General features: G+C 35.8%; 2 protein-coding genes across 3 annotated transcripts; one reads left to right on the top strand and one right to left on the bottom strand.

Moving 5' to 3' along the window:
• Positions 1-1,329: 1,329 nt before the first annotated feature.
• Positions 1,330-7,072, bottom strand: LOC112031563 (BTB/POZ and MATH domain-containing protein 3). Of its 2 annotated transcripts, XM_024064249.2 has the most exons (5): positions 6,421-7,072; positions 4,513-4,861; positions 2,593-2,869; positions 2,022-2,066; positions 1,625-1,739 (listed from the first exon to the last, which is right to left on the bottom strand). In XM_024064249.2, the coding sequence occupies exons 1-4, from the start codon at positions 6,843-6,845 to the stop codon at positions 2,023-2,025; spliced, it is 1,095 nt and encodes a 364-aa protein (XP_023920017.2). In that variant the 5' UTR covers positions 6,846-7,072; the 3' UTR covers positions 1,625-1,739; position 2,022. The 2 variants fall into 2 exon arrangements, with proteins under 2 accessions (XP_023920016.2, XP_023920017.2); XM_024064248.2 differs by lacking the exon at positions 2,022-2,066 and having other exon boundaries at positions 1,330-1,739; positions 6,421-7,067.
• A 5,030-nt stretch (positions 7,073-12,102) lies between these two features.
• LOC112031562 (probable methyltransferase PMT11) lies at positions 12,103-17,781 on the top strand. The gene is made up of 9 exons (XM_024064247.2): positions 12,103-12,946; positions 13,231-13,380; positions 13,470-13,740; positions 14,112-14,222; positions 14,386-14,545; positions 15,441-15,698; positions 15,786-15,908; positions 16,618-16,695; positions 17,129-17,781. The coding sequence occupies exons 1-9, from the start codon at positions 12,263-12,265 to the stop codon at positions 17,334-17,336; spliced, it is 2,043 nt and encodes a 680-aa protein (XP_023920015.2). The 5' UTR covers positions 12,103-12,262; the 3' UTR covers positions 17,337-17,781.
• Positions 17,782-19,091: the final 1,310 nt, after the last annotated feature.

Raw genomic sequence — 19,091 nt, 5'->3', positions numbered from 1 at the left:
CTATCCAAGGTACAGCAAGAAGGAATACTTGGACATGCCTGAGTGGAAGCTCGACCAGCTTCTTGCCGAATATGGCTTGTCTACGCATGGTGACTTGGATTACAAGAGAGAGTTTGCAATGGGTGCCTTTCTCTGGCCTGATTTACAGCACCATTCTAATTACTCTTCTCCTTATCATCATGACAGCTGTAAACATACTTCATCTTCTTCCAACAAGAAAACTAAATAGTTGTTTTTACATTCCAATATATATATATATATATATCTCATCTTGATGTCGATGTGCCTTCTCAAATGTCAAAACCCAAGTCTTGTGCTTGTTGAAAGTCTTAAACGGTCCTAAGAGGGTATAGTGACCGAAGTATTTTTTTTTTTTTTTCATATTAAGACGTTCTTGTTACTCCGTTAAATGCATTTTATATTATGTTTCAGCTGCAATATTAAAATGGGATGACATGATCTGTTTTTCTTTCTTTCCTTCAAACATGCTCGGGATATATAATATTTATTTATTTCATATAACAGGTACCACGCCCACAAATAAAAATGAGCCCAAAATACTCTTTAAAAAAGCCCAAAATTGGTCGACTTAGTTGGGCCTTAAACCTCTGAGTCGCTGAGCCTGTTGCTGCCCTGTCTCTTTCCTTTTCTCAACCCCATCCCACGTTTTTTTTTTTTTTGGTTGGTTGCCTTAGAGTAGAGGGTATGATTGAGAGTATAGTCCACGAGAAATATAGACCTAAAACATTTGTCCCCCCAACTTCTGAAGATCACCCTCGCCGGCTAAAGTTCCATTAGGAGGACTCGGGAATTCTGTATCTTATAATGGAGGATGAAAGGACCAAAGTTGATGTAGTTTTTTTTCATATTAAAATATGTAGTGTCCAAAGAAAAAGAATCATCCTCATCAACTAATAGGAGGCATTAAAGGACCAATACGGGTAAACAATAGAGAATGGCCCATAGAATGTGATCCGTTATCAGAATTAATCCCATCAACCTCAACCTCCTACATGGTTTATACTTATTGGATTGTTACATACTTATATGGATTATTTAAGATGCCTGTCACAAGAAATACTCTCTCATTGTAAAGATGGAAGAATCAAAAGTGGGTGTAGCTGTTATTTTATTTGAGAATCCATGGCTGTTAGGATTTACTCGGTACAAAATTATTTGGATAATTACCCTCTTTTATAATGACATTTCATTAATTAATAGTTTACACCTTCACATCCCACAGGAAAAAAAAAAAATCGGCAATGCCATTCTTTTTTTCTTTTTTTTTTGAGAAACGGCAATGCCATTCAAGTCCCTCGTAAAGTTCAGTGATGCCCAAAGTAATTAACTTGATAATGTGGAAGTTTGGGACAAATTTCACCTTTCAGAACCTAAAACTTTATACAGGAACTAACTCAGAGGAACATAATGAGTGACTAGAATGTTATACATAACTAAAGTTCTGTTTATGAGACAACTTCTAGGTTTAATGGTTCTGAGCACTAAAGGTTACTAAACAGACTACAATCGCCTCCTCAAGCGCCTGCCATTGGGATTCACTGATTCTGCTTCGGCACCATCTCCTGCTAGATCTAGCCCAAATACACTGCTGCTACTCCTCTTCCTACTCAATGGAGAATTTGGGTTCTCATCCATTGATGCAAATGTTGCCAGCAGCTCTGACAACAATGAGGGGCAGCTCTCCTCCAAGTGCCCAAAAGCTTCTGACTTCATTACCGCTACAAACATGAAAGGATATGATTACTTCAACATACAGCACAACTCTTACCCTCAAAACAAGGGAATTCTCCCGTCACAAAAGATTGTGAAACATGCGTACTTTCTTTGGCAAAGATCATGTATAACAAAATTATAAATTTGGATAAACAACACAAAAAGTGAAGACACACTCAAATAATATGTTCAAGACAACATAAAGTCATGCATTTAAACAAGGAATGTTTTTTTCATACAGACAAATTTTGCAAACGTGCGATCCTAAATGATGCGAGAACTCATACATCAAAGACGTGTGTGAAACACGGCCTCATCCTCGCACATTTGACCTATAAAGCATGCAGCCAAGTCAATTAGAAAATTTTGTAGGCTTCATTTGTATATAATTGCTCAAAATATTCAATAATTTAAAATTTAAAAAAAAAAAAAAGTGTTATCATTAGCAGAATGGGGGAGATGGGGATGTGGGGAAAGGCAATGCCCTAGTACATAGGATATATACAGAAGAGAAGGCAAGCCAGCTATTTAAACAAGCTTAACCTCTTTCAATAAAATTTTGCACTGAAAACTGCATTTGATTGCTTTATTAATACACTTGTGAAGACAGCCTAATGAGTTCACACTTTTAAACTGGTATTTAACAGTTACACAATATGTAAAAAACTTTTTTCATACTGCCTTTTCAAGAAAGAAACAATTGGAAAACTGGACCATTGTAAATGATTAATATATCTTGAAAATATTTGACAAGGTACCTATGTATGATGAAGCCTTAATATTCTAGATTAAGCAGAACATAATAAAAGATTGACATAACCAGAGACTTTGCACATCACTACTATGGGTAATACACACCTCCCAAGTTTGCTGGATTTGCTGTGAACTTTAAACAGATGTCCTTGAGCTGTGGACAGTGGTGTTGCTCTGCTAAGGCAAGTATTGTCGCCACTGTGTCAATATTGATTGCGTTACACAATTCTGATTCACATAATAATTTCAGTCGATCCAGATTATATAGGTCAGCAGCAGCCAATAGATGCTGAACCATGACAGTGGATGAGCACATGGTAACTGTGCTCTCAACTTCGTCTACATCAGGAAGTTTGTCGGTGTAGATAAACAGAAGCATCGCCTGAAAAAACAGATAAAGGTCCATGCGACTCAATATAAATGTTCTAAACAAAAGCATTTCATACTTTGATAACATTTATGGTTTGACTTTTTAGGAAAAAATAGGCTTCAAGACTTCCATTTTAAAGTGCAGCTAAGCCACATAACAAAATAACAGCAGAGCAACTTAATATTACAAATCTTTTTACCTTTTTCTAACCATTAAAGAATCACCGCTAGTAATTTCAAAGCACCACACAGATCATAGGTTTCAATCATTAGCTTTCTTCTATCCTTTTATATTTTACACTTAACTTTAATTCTTTTAAGAACAGAATTTACTGGGGCTGAACCCAGTTTGGTGCGGTCAGTGTGGAGAAGGGATTTGGCACTGAACTGAGGGTTTCAGTTTTGCCATTCTGGGATCTGAGACTGATCAAGAAACCCCCTAAACAGCACCGTACTGACCCAAAAATAAATGGTACCGTTTGGCCACTTTTCTAGCTCAGTTTTCCTTTATTTTCTGCCAGCATTCATACGCAGCAAAGGATCTAAATCATTAATCAACCAGTGTCCATGTGATTATTGCCACTCTTGGTGGGGCTTTAACCATCCAAATTCTCCTCCAAGGATATGAAACATCCCCATGTGATTGTAAAGCCAAGTAGAAAGTTTTAAACTCAAAACTGACTGCTTGAAGGGACCATATCATTTTATCATCAGTAATCCACAAATGTTTTTTTTTTTTTTTTAAGATAAGAGTAATCCACAAATGTTAGTAGGTAATATAATCAAGAAAAAAGACCAAAGATTCTAACTCCTAGTCTTGCACTGCCCGAATGAAACTTGGATTCCAACGGAAATTACCATTTCACCAGCCCATATAGTTCACCACTGTAGCACATCTATCCCTAGCAATTTGGAATAGCTCAGGAAACAAAACTTTTAGTAATGTCTCTCTACACAATATGTCATGCCAAATTCCAGCATATTAGAAAACACAGAAAATGCAGTGTTTAAAAGTCTATTTACTTTCATTCACTTTTTCATACAACAGTTATTAGTCAATTTTATTCTAACTTCAAATCGAACTACATCCCATAACTCCTTCCCCTTCCCCCTCCCCCCCCCCCCCCCAAAAAAGAAGAAATATCCATATGCATGCTGTGACATTGGGAAGCCTTTTATTTTATAAATTTTCCAAGGTTTCCAAGGTTTCATATTAAGCTTCGGGATTAGGAGTATTTCAAGTTATTTGCAATTAGTTTTTCTAAGCTCTTCACATACTAGTGATATCAAGCCATACAGCTCATAGATCATCAAAAATTACAGAATGCATGTGCTAGGGGCTGATATACAAAGACTGTATCAATGTCAATGCCTCAAACATTATAGCCTAGACTCTCTCTCTCTCTCTCAAAGAGCAATAATATCCACACCAAATTGTCATATTTATGTCCATGATTCTGCAGCTACTCAATTAACAATATACATCTTAACAGCATAATGCAAAATAGTAAAGCAATTGCAGTAAGGAACACATTTCCAATCTACCAAAGTGCAACACACACATAGAGAAGAATCTTAAAAGATGTTCACATGATCAAATCATTTCTCTTCCTTAGAATTGTACCAAAAGGGAACAATATGATCAAGAGGCATTACCTTGAAGATGAAGGGGTCAATATCCTTTACTACTACTTTATCTATGTTAGGATTCCCAACAAGTCCAAAAAACTGGGCTCTAAATACAGGAGAACGAGCAGCAAGTATCAACTTATGAGCTTTGAACAGTTCATTGCCAACCTGGAAAACTATGTCACACCCAACTTCAGAGTCTAGCAAGTCCTTAAAACCTTGACCCATATCTGACAGGGGTACAGAAATAGTACGCAATTTAGGGCACTCAAGATGATTTCTGACAACTCCAACCTTACAGTACATGACAAGGCAATCATCCTTTAAATAGTCAGAAGCTTCTAAAAGATTTCTTCTGTAAAATCGCTTGTAACCCCTGAAATGCATGTGCAACAGCCAAATTAGTACAACACATAAATCTCATGCCCCCCCACCCCCAAAAAAAAAAATATATATATATATATATATATGTAAATATATGAAAAAGCACAACGGTGGAGCAGAGGACCAAGATTAATCAAAATAGAATTTTTGTAGAATAATTTGTAAATATGCACGAGTATGAAAGCTTGATGATGATTATCCCATGACAGGCAGCTCAGCGGGCATAATGCAAGAATTAAAAAAACTGTTAAATAATTTTTAATTTTTAATTTTTTAATTTTGATAATTCAATTATTACAACAAGCGGGGGAGGAGTGATTCAAACCTTGGTTCTCCTTATAAAGCTTCATGGTGTCAAACAATTAGGTCAGTAGATTTGATTTATATCCAGAAAATTTTAGTAAATCATAAAACTACATAGTGTGTCTTTAAATGAAAATTAGTAGATCCAACTCTAATAGCAATTGAATGCTTCAACTTCTTATAAATGTGTCCCAGAACTAGAAGGCTTAAAAATCTAAATTCCACCTCTGGCCACAATAGAGCATTTAGCTAGAAAATACAAACAAAAACTATATGAGAAATTTATAAATGATAAAATCCACCATTATCTCAAATCATATCATACATAGAAAATGAGTAAAATGGAACTTCTCAGTAGGTATCCTCTATTTCTGGCAATATGTCCTTTTTTCATAACTAGGCTTTCAGATCCAGATTTTCCTATTTTTCTTCCAAAGCTCCTCTTTAAATTTAGCATTCCTATGAACCAATGCACCGCTCATAAGCTAGTCTAATAGAAGTCCAACAAAGGAGAGCATAACTGGTTCCTCCACTTCTAACAAATATAGTGATTTTTTCATTTCTGGTTTTCCCCAACAATTTCCTCCTAGCTCTCCCATTGATATTATAAATAAGTCATATCCTAATGATTTTCCTAACCAGAATGGTCATAATGTACATGCATGAATAGCTGCTTCTTCCATTTTAAAATAGCCTTCTTCAAAGCTTTATATGGAACCTCATCCCCTTGTAAAAATAAGGTGGAGGGTGAGGTCGTGGGTTCAAGACCCATCAAGTGCGCATGCCTAACTTACCGATAATAAAATAAAATAAGCACACCCTTCTTCAAAATATAACATCCATACAAAATTGACAACATAAAATAACTCACAATTGTTAATGAAGACCATTAAGTTACTAAATTAGCTACTGAATTACACACTTCTCCCACATCAAATCATTCCTCTCACACTCAATTATCATTTGCATGCCATAATCCACCAGAAAAGCTTACTCAATTATCAACCTAAATTAAAACTTATCATTCTTTTTTGATTAAAACTAACCATAAACACACACAAACATCCCTAAAACCTTTCAATTCAATTAAATTGAATTCAAGCCACTGTAAAAACCAAAATAATTCCCAATTCCCCCCAAATCCCCAGCTCTAAAACCCTAATTCCAAAAACCACAATGCAACAACAACAAAAATCCACGAAATCAAAAAAAAGAAAAAAAAAGAAAAAAGAAAAAGCTATCACATACCACATGCTGCCTCTGTATTTAAGCGTATACGGACCACTCTCAAGCGCGCGTTGAAAATGGCTATGCACCTTGTTATTCCCATTCCCACTCTGATCCACCATCGACAACTCGAACAAAGCCCTCACGTCCGTACCATCGCTCGCGAGCGCGATGAACACCGAGACGTACATCGAATTGTCCTCGGGGTTTTTACCGTCGGGGTAAAAGTAAATCGCCCAGTCGTAACCGCCCACCGTGAACGTGTCGCTCATTATGTATTTACCCACGCCCATCCCTTTGGCCAGCGAGTAACCTTGCACCGTGAAACGGTGCGTTCCGTTCACTGTTTCGCTGATGAAGCTGGAAGACGAGCCATTGTCGGCGCCGGGCTTGGGATTCGCCATGGGTTCGCTTGATTCGGCGATTCCCGGAGGCTTTCTGTTCATCGGAGAGTAATTCGCAGCATGAATTGGGGGCAATTTGGGAATTTTCGGCGGAGTAATTGGACGGAAAGCAGGGAAATTAGGGTTTTGCCGTGACGGAGCTGAGGAGCAGTGAGAGATGGGAATGTAATGAAACCAAAAAAAAAAAAGTGTATGATTGTGAGAGAGAGAGAATAGAACAGTGAGGGCGCCTTTTATATATAACGGGACCTAATTGTGGGCGGCCTAGAAATAGAAATAGAAAATAAAAGGGTCTTCAAAGCCTCGTGTTGTGTATAATGTTGTGTGTTTTTTTTGGGTACGGGTCTGAAAAGTGGGTAGTACTGCTTGCTGCGTGGTGGTCAGCTGGAGATTAGAGTGACGTGTAAACTCAGAAATGCTGCGTAATTTGCTATACCAACCAAAATTTTAACTTTTTTTCTGTTACTTTTATTGACTAGAGAAGCGGCGGATTCTCTTTCACGTTTGTTGTAAGAAACTTCTCAAAAAAAAAAAAAAAAAAGAAAAGAAAAAAAAAGCACATTTGTTGTAAGAAACAAAAATAAAATAAAATTGGTGTGATTAGTGTGCCATCTCTTTTACATAATTATATCACTAATTTAAAATGATTGTCTCCATTGGAACCATACCTAAATGTTCAATTAGACACTAAATTTTGTTGTGAAAATTTTAGCTATTTTTGTAAAGAAAAGAAAATTATTCAACACAAATAATTTGTGGTTAGTATACCTATATCAACAAGAGTAAGTGACTAATGATCAATTATATAAGAAAATAATATTACGATAATATGTTATATATTGTGTGGGCCAAAAACTAGTGGCCCAACCCAAAGGAAATGTTCTGATGCTTTATCGTGGCGCAATACAATTAATTTATAGAGATAGGTTATCAAGATCAACTTTTCAAACTTAATTGAGTATGTCAGATGATTAAGAGAGGGTTGTGCAATCAATGAAATATTTCCAAATGAAAGAAAGAAGGGAAAGATAGGAAAATATAGGTATAATTGCTTCCTCAGGATGGTCCGAGGGGCCTCTGATAGTTTGATTATATTTCTTATTTGGTTACAAAGTTCTTGATTGCACTTGATCTCTTATTTGGTTACCACCTGGAATGCATCTCAGCCCTTCACTTGGACAGTCACCATTTCTCATTCAAATGCTTGTCCCATCAAGGCCTTGCTAGAGGTGGTGGAATGTGTTGTTAGCTAAGAGGGCACTGTTCAGGAGTCATTTTGTCATTAATGTGGTCAGTTGAGCTGGTGCAATGCATTGAATACAGAAGTGATGGATATTTTATCTGGGGCTCTTTTATAATTGTACACCTCCACTTCTTTCCTCGGTCACAATGTCTTGGCCCCAGTGGCTTATCTACAATTCTCCAAGGAGTGTTTGCTCCTTGGGCAAGCCATTTCCTCGGTTTCCATATTGGGGCACTTATCAATGTGCTAGGCCGGGATCATGAGAAGTCAGGCCTATTTTCTCCTTGGGTCAAGATTGCCTGGTAATATTCCTCATCCGAGCCTCACCCTCCCCCCACCCCCCCCCCCCCCCCCCACACACACACACCATGTGTGTGTGATCTTAAGAAATGTGAGATAGTTAAATTTAAGTACATCTATTAAGTGTAGCCCAATTAAATTCAACCATGTGAGCTCGAATACTAAAATTATATATGACAAAATGTACTAGCCAATAAGTCACATTGATAAAATTATTTAAAGAATTTAAGATATAATACCTAATGAACAATACCTACATTAAACTTATTATGAAAAGAGGAAAATATAAAGTGTGAAATTTGTTAGACAACAAGAAAAGGGACTAGGAAGCATAGTTAGACTAAATGTGGCGGATTCTTTTTTACATTTATTGTAAGAAACATGTCAAACTAAAAAAAAGAAAACATTTGTTGTAAGAAAAAATAAATTATTGTGATTAATTTAACATATTTTTCACGTAATTCTATCACCAATTTAGAAGGACTATCTCCATTGAAATTATAAATAAATAAATAAAAATTAGTTTACTTGATTAAAAAAAATAGAGAAATCAACTCAAATAATTTACGTCCACAAGGTTGAGTCGCTAATAATCAATTATATAAGAAAATAAGATTACAATAGTATATGTTATATATATTATAATAATTTTAATATATATATTATATGCCATTTTCAACAAATGTGAGATAGTTATATTTAAGTATATCCCTTTAAGTGTAGCCCAATTAAATTTAACTAAGTGAATTGGATGCTAAAATTATACATGTCGAAGTTTATTGGCCAATTAAGTCAAATGATTATATTGTATTGCCCAATAAGTCACACAGTTAAATTTAATCAGAGAGTTTTAGATATACCTAAGAAACAATACCTAGAAAAATATAAAATGTGAAATTTGCTATACAACTAGAAAAGGAACTAGGAAGGTAGAAGTACTCGCATGAATGCTACAAATGTGGCCTTCTCATCCACATCATTGGCCATAACGATCTTCTTATTGAATCGCGCCCATGTACGACCTCTCAGTGTTTCACTTAACTTTCTCGTTGCTTGACGTTCAAAATGTAGGTGGGCAACTTCTTGTACCTCTTACCACTTATGAAGTGGTTGACAAATAATTTATTGAATGGCTATATTCTGTATGTCGCAAGCATCATGCATGCCATAGGGCTATCAACTTCCTCTTATAGTTCAAGCGCACTTGCTCGTCACTTTGAGGAAAGGATTTACCTCGTGAGTGTTGTTGTCAAAGACACGGCTCGTCACTTAAGATCTTTGTTTCGATGGATATAAATAATGTGCTCTGAGAACCTTGCAGTACTATTCTGACGTTGTCCTCATGCATCCAGGTTGTTCTTGTAACGAGCTTGGGCATTAATGTGCTTATCCTTGATGGTTTGTTTGGATTGAGGGAGAAGAAGAGAGAGTAGAGTAGAATTAGTCCAAAATTAGCATATTTTTAGTCAACTTTACTTTATTTCCTTCCATTTTTCATTCCTCTTTCCTCAATCCAAACAAGCTCTGAGGTTGTTCTTGGAGGGAGGGAATACCCCTGGCAAGGCCAGCTAAACTTATAGGCCATTTAGGCCACCGCTTTGGGCCCTCCCAATAGTACTAATATATTATATAATGTTGCTTTTTTATATGAGAAAAAAAAAAGAAAAAAAAAAAAAAGGGAAGTAAGGTCTGCCCAAAAGAGTTAAGGCCCCGCCCAAATGATTTAAGCCCCAAATTGAAAATTGAGAAGAAACAAGCTATTTCTAACCATTTCTCACAAAGCAAAATGCTGAAATGACATGAAGTTCAATCATATCACCAAATCTTTAGCTTTCTCAAAAAAAAAAAAAAAACCACATCCAAGTATTATCTGGATCAAACCTTTGTATCACATTTCATTAAGAAAACTCATGTTTATTGTTTGAAATGTAGAGAGGGAGAGAAAGAGAGATACTGATTTTCTCAATGTACAAGTAACAAAATGCAGAAGAAAAGATAACAAAAGGCAGAAAAAAGAAAGAATAGACAAGTAACAAAAGGCAAAAAAAAGAAAGAAGAAAAAAACACTCACTCTCTCCATTTTGATTCTAAAAAAACACTTTTTTTGTTGGCTTACTCATCAATTGGTGTTAGCAATACACTTGGTGTGTTCACAGATCTTCATTTTAGGTTCGTTTTTTTTGTTTTTTCTTCTCTTTGCATCTTTGGTATTCTTCATGGAATTATCTTTGCTGCTGGGTTTTCATTCCCCTTTTTGGCTTAACTTTTGTTGTACTCGTTACTCTTTTTTGTTTTTACTTTTAAATCTTGATTTCTTTAGTATTTTCTAGAAGACTATAGAATGGAATCCACTTAAAAGCTTCAAGCATTGATCCTAGTCCTACACGGTTTTTTATTTTTATTTTTATTTTTTTTAAATTTTTTATTTTTAACTAGATTTAGTGGTATGAATGGATAGTGTGCTGGTTTTAGTGGATCAAATTTAGTATTTTCTAGAAGATTATGGAATGGAACCCACTTAAAGCATGGATCCTGGTCCTACACGCTTTGTTTTGTTTTTATAAGAAATTTTGCAAAAAAATGAAAACTCTCCAATTAATGTACTAAATTATATAAAGATGTTAGAATCTTTTCCAAATTCATGTGTTACTTTCAGAATATTACTAACTATACTTGTTACAGTTGCATTCGCAAAATTTTTTTCAAAATTAAAATTAATAAAATCTTATTTAAGATCAATTATGTCACAAGAAAAATTAAGTGGATTAGCTATATTATCTATTGAAAAGGAAATGTTAGCAGAACTTGAATGCAAAAACTTAATTAGTAATTTTGCTTCTCAAAAAGCAAGAAAAATAAATTTTAATTGAAAAAATATATATAAATTTATAATAAAATATAATAAAAGGTCCTGTTTAAAGTTTTCGCCCAGGGCCCCCAAATTCATTAAGTTGGCCTTGACCCCTGGCTCTTTAAAAATACCCTCCTCTCTCTTGTAATGTTTAGCAAAAAAAAAAAATATATATATATATATATATATAAAACATTTTACTAAAGTAGTACTAGAAAATAATATTACGAATTAAACTGATTTATCACCAAACAATTAAAATACAATTAAACATTCATTTATTAAATAGTTAAAGCACACCAATCACGTTAATTATTACATGATTATTTAAGTTTTATATTTTATATATTATAAAATGATCATATTAATTGATGCGGGCTTATGACATTTGTTAATGAATAGTTTTAAATAAAAAGATTAATAATACTTTTATGAAAAATATAAAAAAGTTATAAAAAATAAATTACTTTATTTTATTTTTTTTAAGTTTCAAAAAATATTTCACGCACCTAAATTTTTTAAATAAAATTTATAATAACTTTAACAGTTTTCTGTTAGTCCCTAAAATGGCTCAGCCATTAATTAGTTGCAACGTTGGTTTATATCAAATCGATGAATAAGGACCCTACATGATTTCATGCTTATCAATACTCACAATCGAACTTACATCTTATAAGTCCATAACCAATACTTTTGAAGGTTCCTTTCAAATGATAACTGATAAGATTTCAACTTCATTAATTAACCGGTAAACTCAAGTCAAAATCCCCGGAGAGATTTTACACGAATGGCTATCAATTTCCCGCTAAATTCCAAACTTCCATACTCCCCACCCCCAAATCCCACCACGTGTATAATAAAAACAGCCTCATATCCTGATATCCATCACCCCTGTCACTCTAACAAATCCCCCAATTCCTCAAAATCACCACCAGTCTCACACTCACAACACAGTCACTCCAAAAAGCTCACATTTCTTCGGCCACACGGATCTAACATCTACGTTTTTTTTTTCTTCTATGACTCTCTTTTCAATTTGATACAAGCACAAAACAGAGGAAGAAAATGAAAGCCCTCGTAAATGGGGAATTGTTAAAAACACCGGTGGTGTTGAAAATCTCAGCTTTCTTTGTAATTTCGATCACATTCTTTTACTTGGGCAAGCACTGGTCCGATGGGTACCAACAACTCATTTTCTTCAACACCTCGCGCCAAAATCCTTCTTCGTCTTCCTCCGGTGTCGCGCTCTCTCCCAACAACGACAAGTCGTTTAACCTCTCCGCCCTCATTGGCCAAAACGACACCCAATCCATCGTCACCGACAAAACCCTAGACCAAGCCCAAGTCCCAGCCTCGATCGCGATCTCGGCACCGCCGCCGCCGCCGCCGTTTCAGCGATTCGGGATCGTGAACGACAATGGGACGATGTCGGAGGAGTTCGAGGTCGGTCAGTTCGGCGAAGGCGATTTGGTGGAGGAGTGGAGGAACGAGACGAAGGTTGGCGATGGAGGTTCGGATACGGATAAGGGGAGTAGGGTTAGGGTTACGAAGTTTAGGATGTGTCCGACAAGTATGAGTGAGTATATTCCGTGTTTGGATAATGTGGAGGCGATTAAGAAGCTGGAATCGACGGAGAGAGGGGAGCGATTCGAGCGGCATTGCCCGGAGGAAGGTCATGGATTGGATTGCTTGGTTCCGGCGCCCAGTAAGTACCGGACTCCGATTCCGTGGCCGAAAAGCCGGGACGAGGTATCGTTTTTGTTTCTCTACCTTTACGTTTTTGCTAGGTTCACTTGCAATTCTATGATGAAAATGCCTGGAATTTAATCTGGGTTTTGATCAAAATTGGTATTAAGTTAGATTTACATGGTGATTGAGTGAACACTTCATTGTTGACAAATATTTCATTGCTTAATATCTCATTGGTTGCCAATATGAAAGTTTATTGGACTGCACCTGATGAAGCAGAGGTCACTAGTTCGAATAAAAACATAAATGTATTTTGTTAATGGAGATGCTGGGTTTTGTCGTAGGTTTGGTTCGACAATGTTCCTCATACTCGTCTAGTCGAGGATAAAGGGGGTCAAAACTGGATTACAAGAGAGAAGGACAAGTTTAAGTTTCCTGGAGGTGGTACACAGTTTATACATGGGGCAGATGAGTACTTGGATCATATTAATAAGGTTATTATTTTTTAAATTCTGGGATGGAATCTAGGAATTGGGTATTGTATTTTGTTTTTAATGTTTAAATTTCTCATCTGTATGTGTAGATGGTCCCTGAAATTGCTTTTGGTCATCATACCCGAGTTGTTTTAGATGTTGGGTGTGGTGTAGCTAGTTTTGGAGCCTATTTGCTGTCACGGGGTGTCATCACCATGTCTGTTGCACCCAAGGATGTTCATGAAAACCAGATTCAATTTGCACTTGAGCGTGGTGTACCGGCAATGGTGGCAGCATTTGCCACTCAACGCTTATTGTATCCAAGCCAAGCTTTTGACTTGATACACTGTTCACGATGTAGAATCAATTGGACTCGTGATGGTATGTCCTTTTTGTTTGCATATTGGTTTTATCCTTGTTAGATAAGAAGAAGGAAAATTGATCAAGCATTAGAGTGTTTATAAGGTTCTTGTTTTTTGGTGCCATTTTGTTGTGCTCACTTACTCTTTTTTACTTACTAGTAAAATGGATTAGTTTTTCCTATTGTTTGAAAAACTGCTCCTGGTGAACTTTTGACACAAGTTTTCTCCAATATTGCTGTTTTAATCCTCCTAAAAAAAATTATATAAATTTGGTTTAATTATTTTTTTTTTAATCATATCCTTTCATTGCTTTTTTTATTGGTATGCTGCACACACACTTAATGGGTTTTTTGAACCCCAAGCTCATCCTTCCATTACTTTGGGATGAAGATGGAATATTACTTCTTGAGGTCAATAGGATGCTCCGCGCAGGAGGATACTTTGTTTGGGCAGCTCAGCCTGTTTATAAGCATGAAGAAATCCTGGAAGAACAATGGAAAGGTATTACTACCAGCAATTTTTTTTTTTTTTTTTTTTCATGGTATTCTTGTTTAAAGTGGTAGTTTAACAGATGTTACTTTGCTGGTCTTTCTGACCTGAACATTTATTTGAGTTGGTTGTTGTCTGTATTAATCACGCATGTTTATTTGCCTCTATATTTCAGAGATGCTCAACCTTACTGCTCGTCTCTGCTGGGACTTTGTGAAAAAAGATGGATATGTTGCAATATGGCGGAAGCCATTTAACAACAGCTGTTATTTAAACCGTGAGGCAGGAACTGTACCTCCACTGTGTGATCAAGATGATGACCCAGACAATGTTTGGTGTGTTTGCAATTCTGCCGTTCATCACCTATTTTTCTTTTTAAGACATCTGTCAAACCTAAGATATTTTGTTAGTAAATATTGTGGCTCTTGTTTGATCAAGTAGAGCTTTCCCATATATAAAAAGTAAATATAATGGTTGCTTTATATTTTAAAACAAACTTCTTGAATTAAGAACAAGGGATTATCATTTTTTCACTCATCATCTTTCAACCGTCCTTTGATTCTTTTTCTTTCAGACCATCAAAGTCAGCGTGCTTTGGTGCTCTATCGTTCACTGGCCCCCCTTACCATGATGCTTTTTAATTCCAATTCACTACTTGACCCCTGTACACTGCCTGTGTACTGTGGTTGTGTTGTATTTATTTATTTATGAATAAAATTTGCTTTTACTGATCAAAATACAAAAAAATCCAATTCACTACTTAGACCTTTCTACTTGTCCCTGCATTAAAGCTGTGCAGGTTATTCTTTGTGATTTTCTCCAGTGGAAAAGATCTGAGAACACATGCTTGAATGATGTTGATGGTATTTTTAAAATATAAATCATTTGTCCTACTTGTAGTGTTCCACTTAATGCTCCACCAACTGCAGTATGCCATGTGTCTGGTTTATTTTCTTTCTCCCTTCTCATTTTAAACTTTGGTTAATAACGAAAAAAAGAAGAAGAAGATACATGTGACAGACTATGATTGGTGGAACATAAAGTGGACACACAGACGGTGGAATAGAGGATTTTTATTCATCTTCAGACAGTTAAGATATATTTGCCGATAATTTGATGATTTTGTTTTAAAAAATATTTTCAGTCATCCACAATGAATTTTTTCTTGTTGTTATGACTTATGAGGTATTTTAGCCGTCAGTAATAGTATTCTTTGCATAACCATGTTAGGTATGTTGATCTGAAGGCATGCATCACTCGACTTCCTGAGAATGGATATGGAGCAAATATTACTACATGGCCTGCACGTTTGCAAACTCCACCTGATAGGCTTCAGAGCATACAACTGGATGCCTTATTATCAAGAAATGAGCTTTTCAAGGCGGAGTCAAGATACTGGAATGAGATAATAGAAAGCTATGTTCGTGCTTTACATTGGAAGAAGATTAGATTAAGAAATGTAATGGACATGAGAGCTGGCTTTGGAGGGTACTATATTAATGTCATATTTTATTCTTCCATTTTATATTTGTATACTTCTCTCATCATTAATGGTCTATAAACTGGAATTGGCAGATTTGCGACGGCATTAAAGCAACAAAATCTTGATTCTTGGGTTATGAATGTTGTCCCTGTTAGCGGCTTCAACACCTTACCTGTTATATATGACCGAGGGCTTATTGGAGTTATGCATGATTGGTACTTTCTAAAACTTTTTCTTATTGTATTTCACCTTAAATACGCACATATATGGATACTGTAGTTGATTGGATTACATAATTTTATTAGTCATGTGTTTGATGTGGATATTATGGTGGGAGTGTAATCGTCCTACATTTGAGGATTTCAAAATTTCAGGGACACATTTGATAGAATTGTTTGCTAGATTGTTGTTTTATTGGTCTCAGGTGTGGGGTTTTACTAATTATAACTTCATTCTTGTGTTTTTAGAGTAATTTTCCTTCTGTACATGGCATTTTGTAAGTCTTTAGACTCTTTTGCGTACATTTCCATGTTCATGAAGTATTATATTTCAATAAAATACTCACTTACTTTTCCCAAAAAATATATATATATATATATATCTTATTGGTCATATGCACATCAAATATGTACATTATTGGAGTAATCTAGTTGGTCATTTTTTTTTTTGGATACTGTAATTGATGGTTCTTATTACTTGATATTTGACATATTGATATGTACCCTTCCTTTGTCCAAGTAATTGCTTTTTTTTTTCCTCCCTCTGTGGTTAACTTTTTAACATTTTGGGATAGGTTGCACTTAAATTCTGGAACTGGTTATATTATAAATTGAGTGTGTGCATATATTGTTGCATCAAAATTAATTATGAGTTATTGGTTACTGTTGCTTTGTGGCTGAAATATTCTTGCATATTATTTTCCAGGTGTGAACCATTTGATACATACCCAAGAACCTATGATTTTTTGCATGCAGCTGGCCTCTTCTCTATCGAGAGAAAAAGGTACGCCCAACTCTTATTAAAAAATTCCTAGGTAGTCAATTCCCATATTAAAGCTGTTACGTGCTTTTGTTTTTCTTCATCTGTCTTGTTCTTTTATAGAGATAACTAATGAACAGGCATAGAGGCATGTAGGGTTGAAAAATTGTGCCTGGCTAAGAATTTCAGAATTTCTTGGTTATAATCAACAGCTCTTCTTTACTAAGATCTAAAGTGGGGAAGTTGTATTATCGTTTTTAAATATGATTTTATTTAAATAATGTTTGAATTTACTTGATATAAGGAGCACCAAATTATGTCGAATAATGCGGGTTTAGAAAGGTTGATTAGGCCTACATTTACTTGTTATCAGGGTTTTTGCTCATGATGTGGGCTTGGGATCCCCCTTGGTGTATTTTAGTGGTTTTCCTTAATTTGTTTGATTTCTTTGTTTCAGATGCAATATTTCTTCAATCATGCTTGAGATGGATCGGATACTGAGACCTGGTGGGCGTGTATATATTCGTGACACTCTTGCCATAATGGATGAACTTCAAGAGATTGCAAAAGCCATGGATTGGCATATCACTATGCGTGATACATCTGAGGGGCCTCATGTGAGTTATAGGATCTTGACCGCTGATAAACACCTTTTGCGTGGTTGAAGTTGTGGAAATCACGAACCGTGTTGTATTTCCCAAATCGAAGATCTGCAAACCAGACTATTTTTCTCTAACAGGACAGTTTTAAGAGCAATTGAAAAGGTCACTGAGAATGACAATCATGCAGAGAGAGAATTGCTTTATTGTGTAGTGATTTGACTATTGACATCTGGTACACTGAGATTGCATTGTGATCTTGGACACTTAACCATGTTTGGGGGGGGGTGGGGGGGGGCGGCGCACAGATGCTGGAAACAATATGTTACTATATACAGGCCTAATTGATTGCAGCACGTCGTGTAACTTACCTGTAATATACCATGTCATAGTACAACCAAGCTTTTTAAGCTAGAATTTTATTACATTGTTTACCCAGATGTAAGAGATACATAAAAGCCATACTTCATTTGTTCATTTATTTATGTCCCCCCGAGTTGATTATTGTGTATCGCCGTTTAGAATTCTCTAGTTTAATATTTGGCTTTGTTTTATTCATTTATTACATCGTTTTCAGATTTTTTTTTTTCAAAATAACCAAATCACTTAAACAATTTCATTAGTTAGCAAGGTTTTGAAATTATTTAGCAATCTAACAAATCGAGTTTGTTAGACTCGATTTTGCTCTTAGAAATCGAGTCTATTAGACTTGTTTTTTGTCATTGAAATCAAGTCTGTTAGATTCGTTTTCTATCATTGAAATCGAGTCCGTAGAAATTGATTTCCTTTAAATTGAAATCGAGTCTTATAGACTCGATTTCAATACTCTCTTAGCAAGAACAAACTATTCTTCTCCAACAAATCCAAGCAAACCTAGAGAGACCCATAATGAAATCAACAAACCCACCTGATCAATGTCGTGATTGCGGCTCGGATGTTGACTTGAAACTCAGAGTTGGACTCGGTGGGCCTTGGCAGTATTGTGTTCGGAACGGCGTGGTGGTTCATCTACACCGGCGTGGTGCCTCCTTGTCCTCGCTGGAGCTCGTAGTGCGGGTTTGGGTGGGTTGAGGTTTTAGTGACGAAGAAGAAGCTTGGACTTGTACTCTTCGTTGTGTGGGTTTGGGTGGGTTGAGGTTTCAATGACAAAGAAGAAGCTTGGACTTGTGAGTTTAGGTTGGTTGAGGTTCAGTGATGAAGAAGCTCGGACTTCGTAGTGTGAAACAGTTTTAGTGAGGAACTATATCGGGCCTGTAAGGCTCAATTTCACTTTAAGGAACTTGAGCTCCACAGGCTCGAGTTCCATGCTTCGTAGAACACATAAAACGAGTCTCTTAGACTCTAGTTGCTACAGTGAACTCGAGTCTAACACACTAGAGTTGTTAATTTCCTAAATGATTTGGAAACGGGGCTAACTAATGAAATTGTTTCAAAATGAGTGTTATTTTGAAAAAAAATCCATCGTTTTCCCAGATTTAACAAATACATGGAAATTGTATTTATTTGTACATTTATGCATGTCCTACATATTGATTATTGTATACCACAGTTCAGAATTCTCTAGATTTGTATTTGGCTTTGTTTTGTTTCTCCTTCATTTCTTCACTTTTTTAACATCACTTAATTCTTTCCTAAGCCGTTGGAAGCATGAGTGGCTCGTCTCCCAGACCCAGATATTGTTGTTATGATCAAGGATTTTGAGTAGAGAAAAGAGAAGGTAATAAGGGGGATCAATGGATCATGCCTGTTTCTGTCATTGGATTAAAACTAAGCCTGGTCTGAGCAGCTATACCCGGTGAATATTCATTTTGTAAAAATTGA

The sequence above is a fragment of the Quercus suber genome, unplaced genomic scaffold (genome assembly GCF_002906115.3).
Source record: "Quercus suber isolate HL8 unplaced genomic scaffold, Cork oak 2.0 scaffold_220, whole genome shotgun sequence".
Taxonomy (NCBI): domain Eukaryota; kingdom Viridiplantae; phylum Streptophyta; class Magnoliopsida; order Fagales; family Fagaceae; genus Quercus; species Quercus suber.
Note: the sequence above shows the minus strand (reverse complement) of the source record. Positions and strands in the feature narration are given on the sequence as shown.

Bases quoted from the DNA above. Each gene is read 5' to 3' on its own strand.
- LOC112031562 (XM_024064247.2), top strand. From the start codon at position 12,263: ATGAAAGCCCTCGTAAATGGGGAATTGTTAAAAACACCGGTGGTGTTG. The intron at 12,947-13,230 runs GTATCGTTTTTG...GTTTTGTCGTAG, and splicing joins GGCCGAAAAGCCGGGACGAG to GTTTGGTTCGACAATGTTCC. The intron at 14,223-14,385 runs GTATTACTACCA...TCTATATTTCAG, and splicing joins CCTGGAAGAACAATGGAAAG to AGATGCTCAACCTTACTGCT.
- LOC112031563 (XM_024064248.2), bottom strand. From the start codon at position 6,845: ATGAACAGAAAGCCTCCGGGAATCGCCGAATCAAGCGAACCCATGGCG. The intron at 4,862-6,420 runs GTATGTGATAGC...CATGCATTTCAG, and splicing joins AAATACAGAGGCAGCATGTG to GGGTTACAAGCGATTTTACA. The intron at 2,870-4,512 runs GTAATGCCTCTT...CTGTTTTTTCAG, and splicing joins TTGACCCCTTCATCTTCAAG to GCGATGCTTCTGTTTATCTA.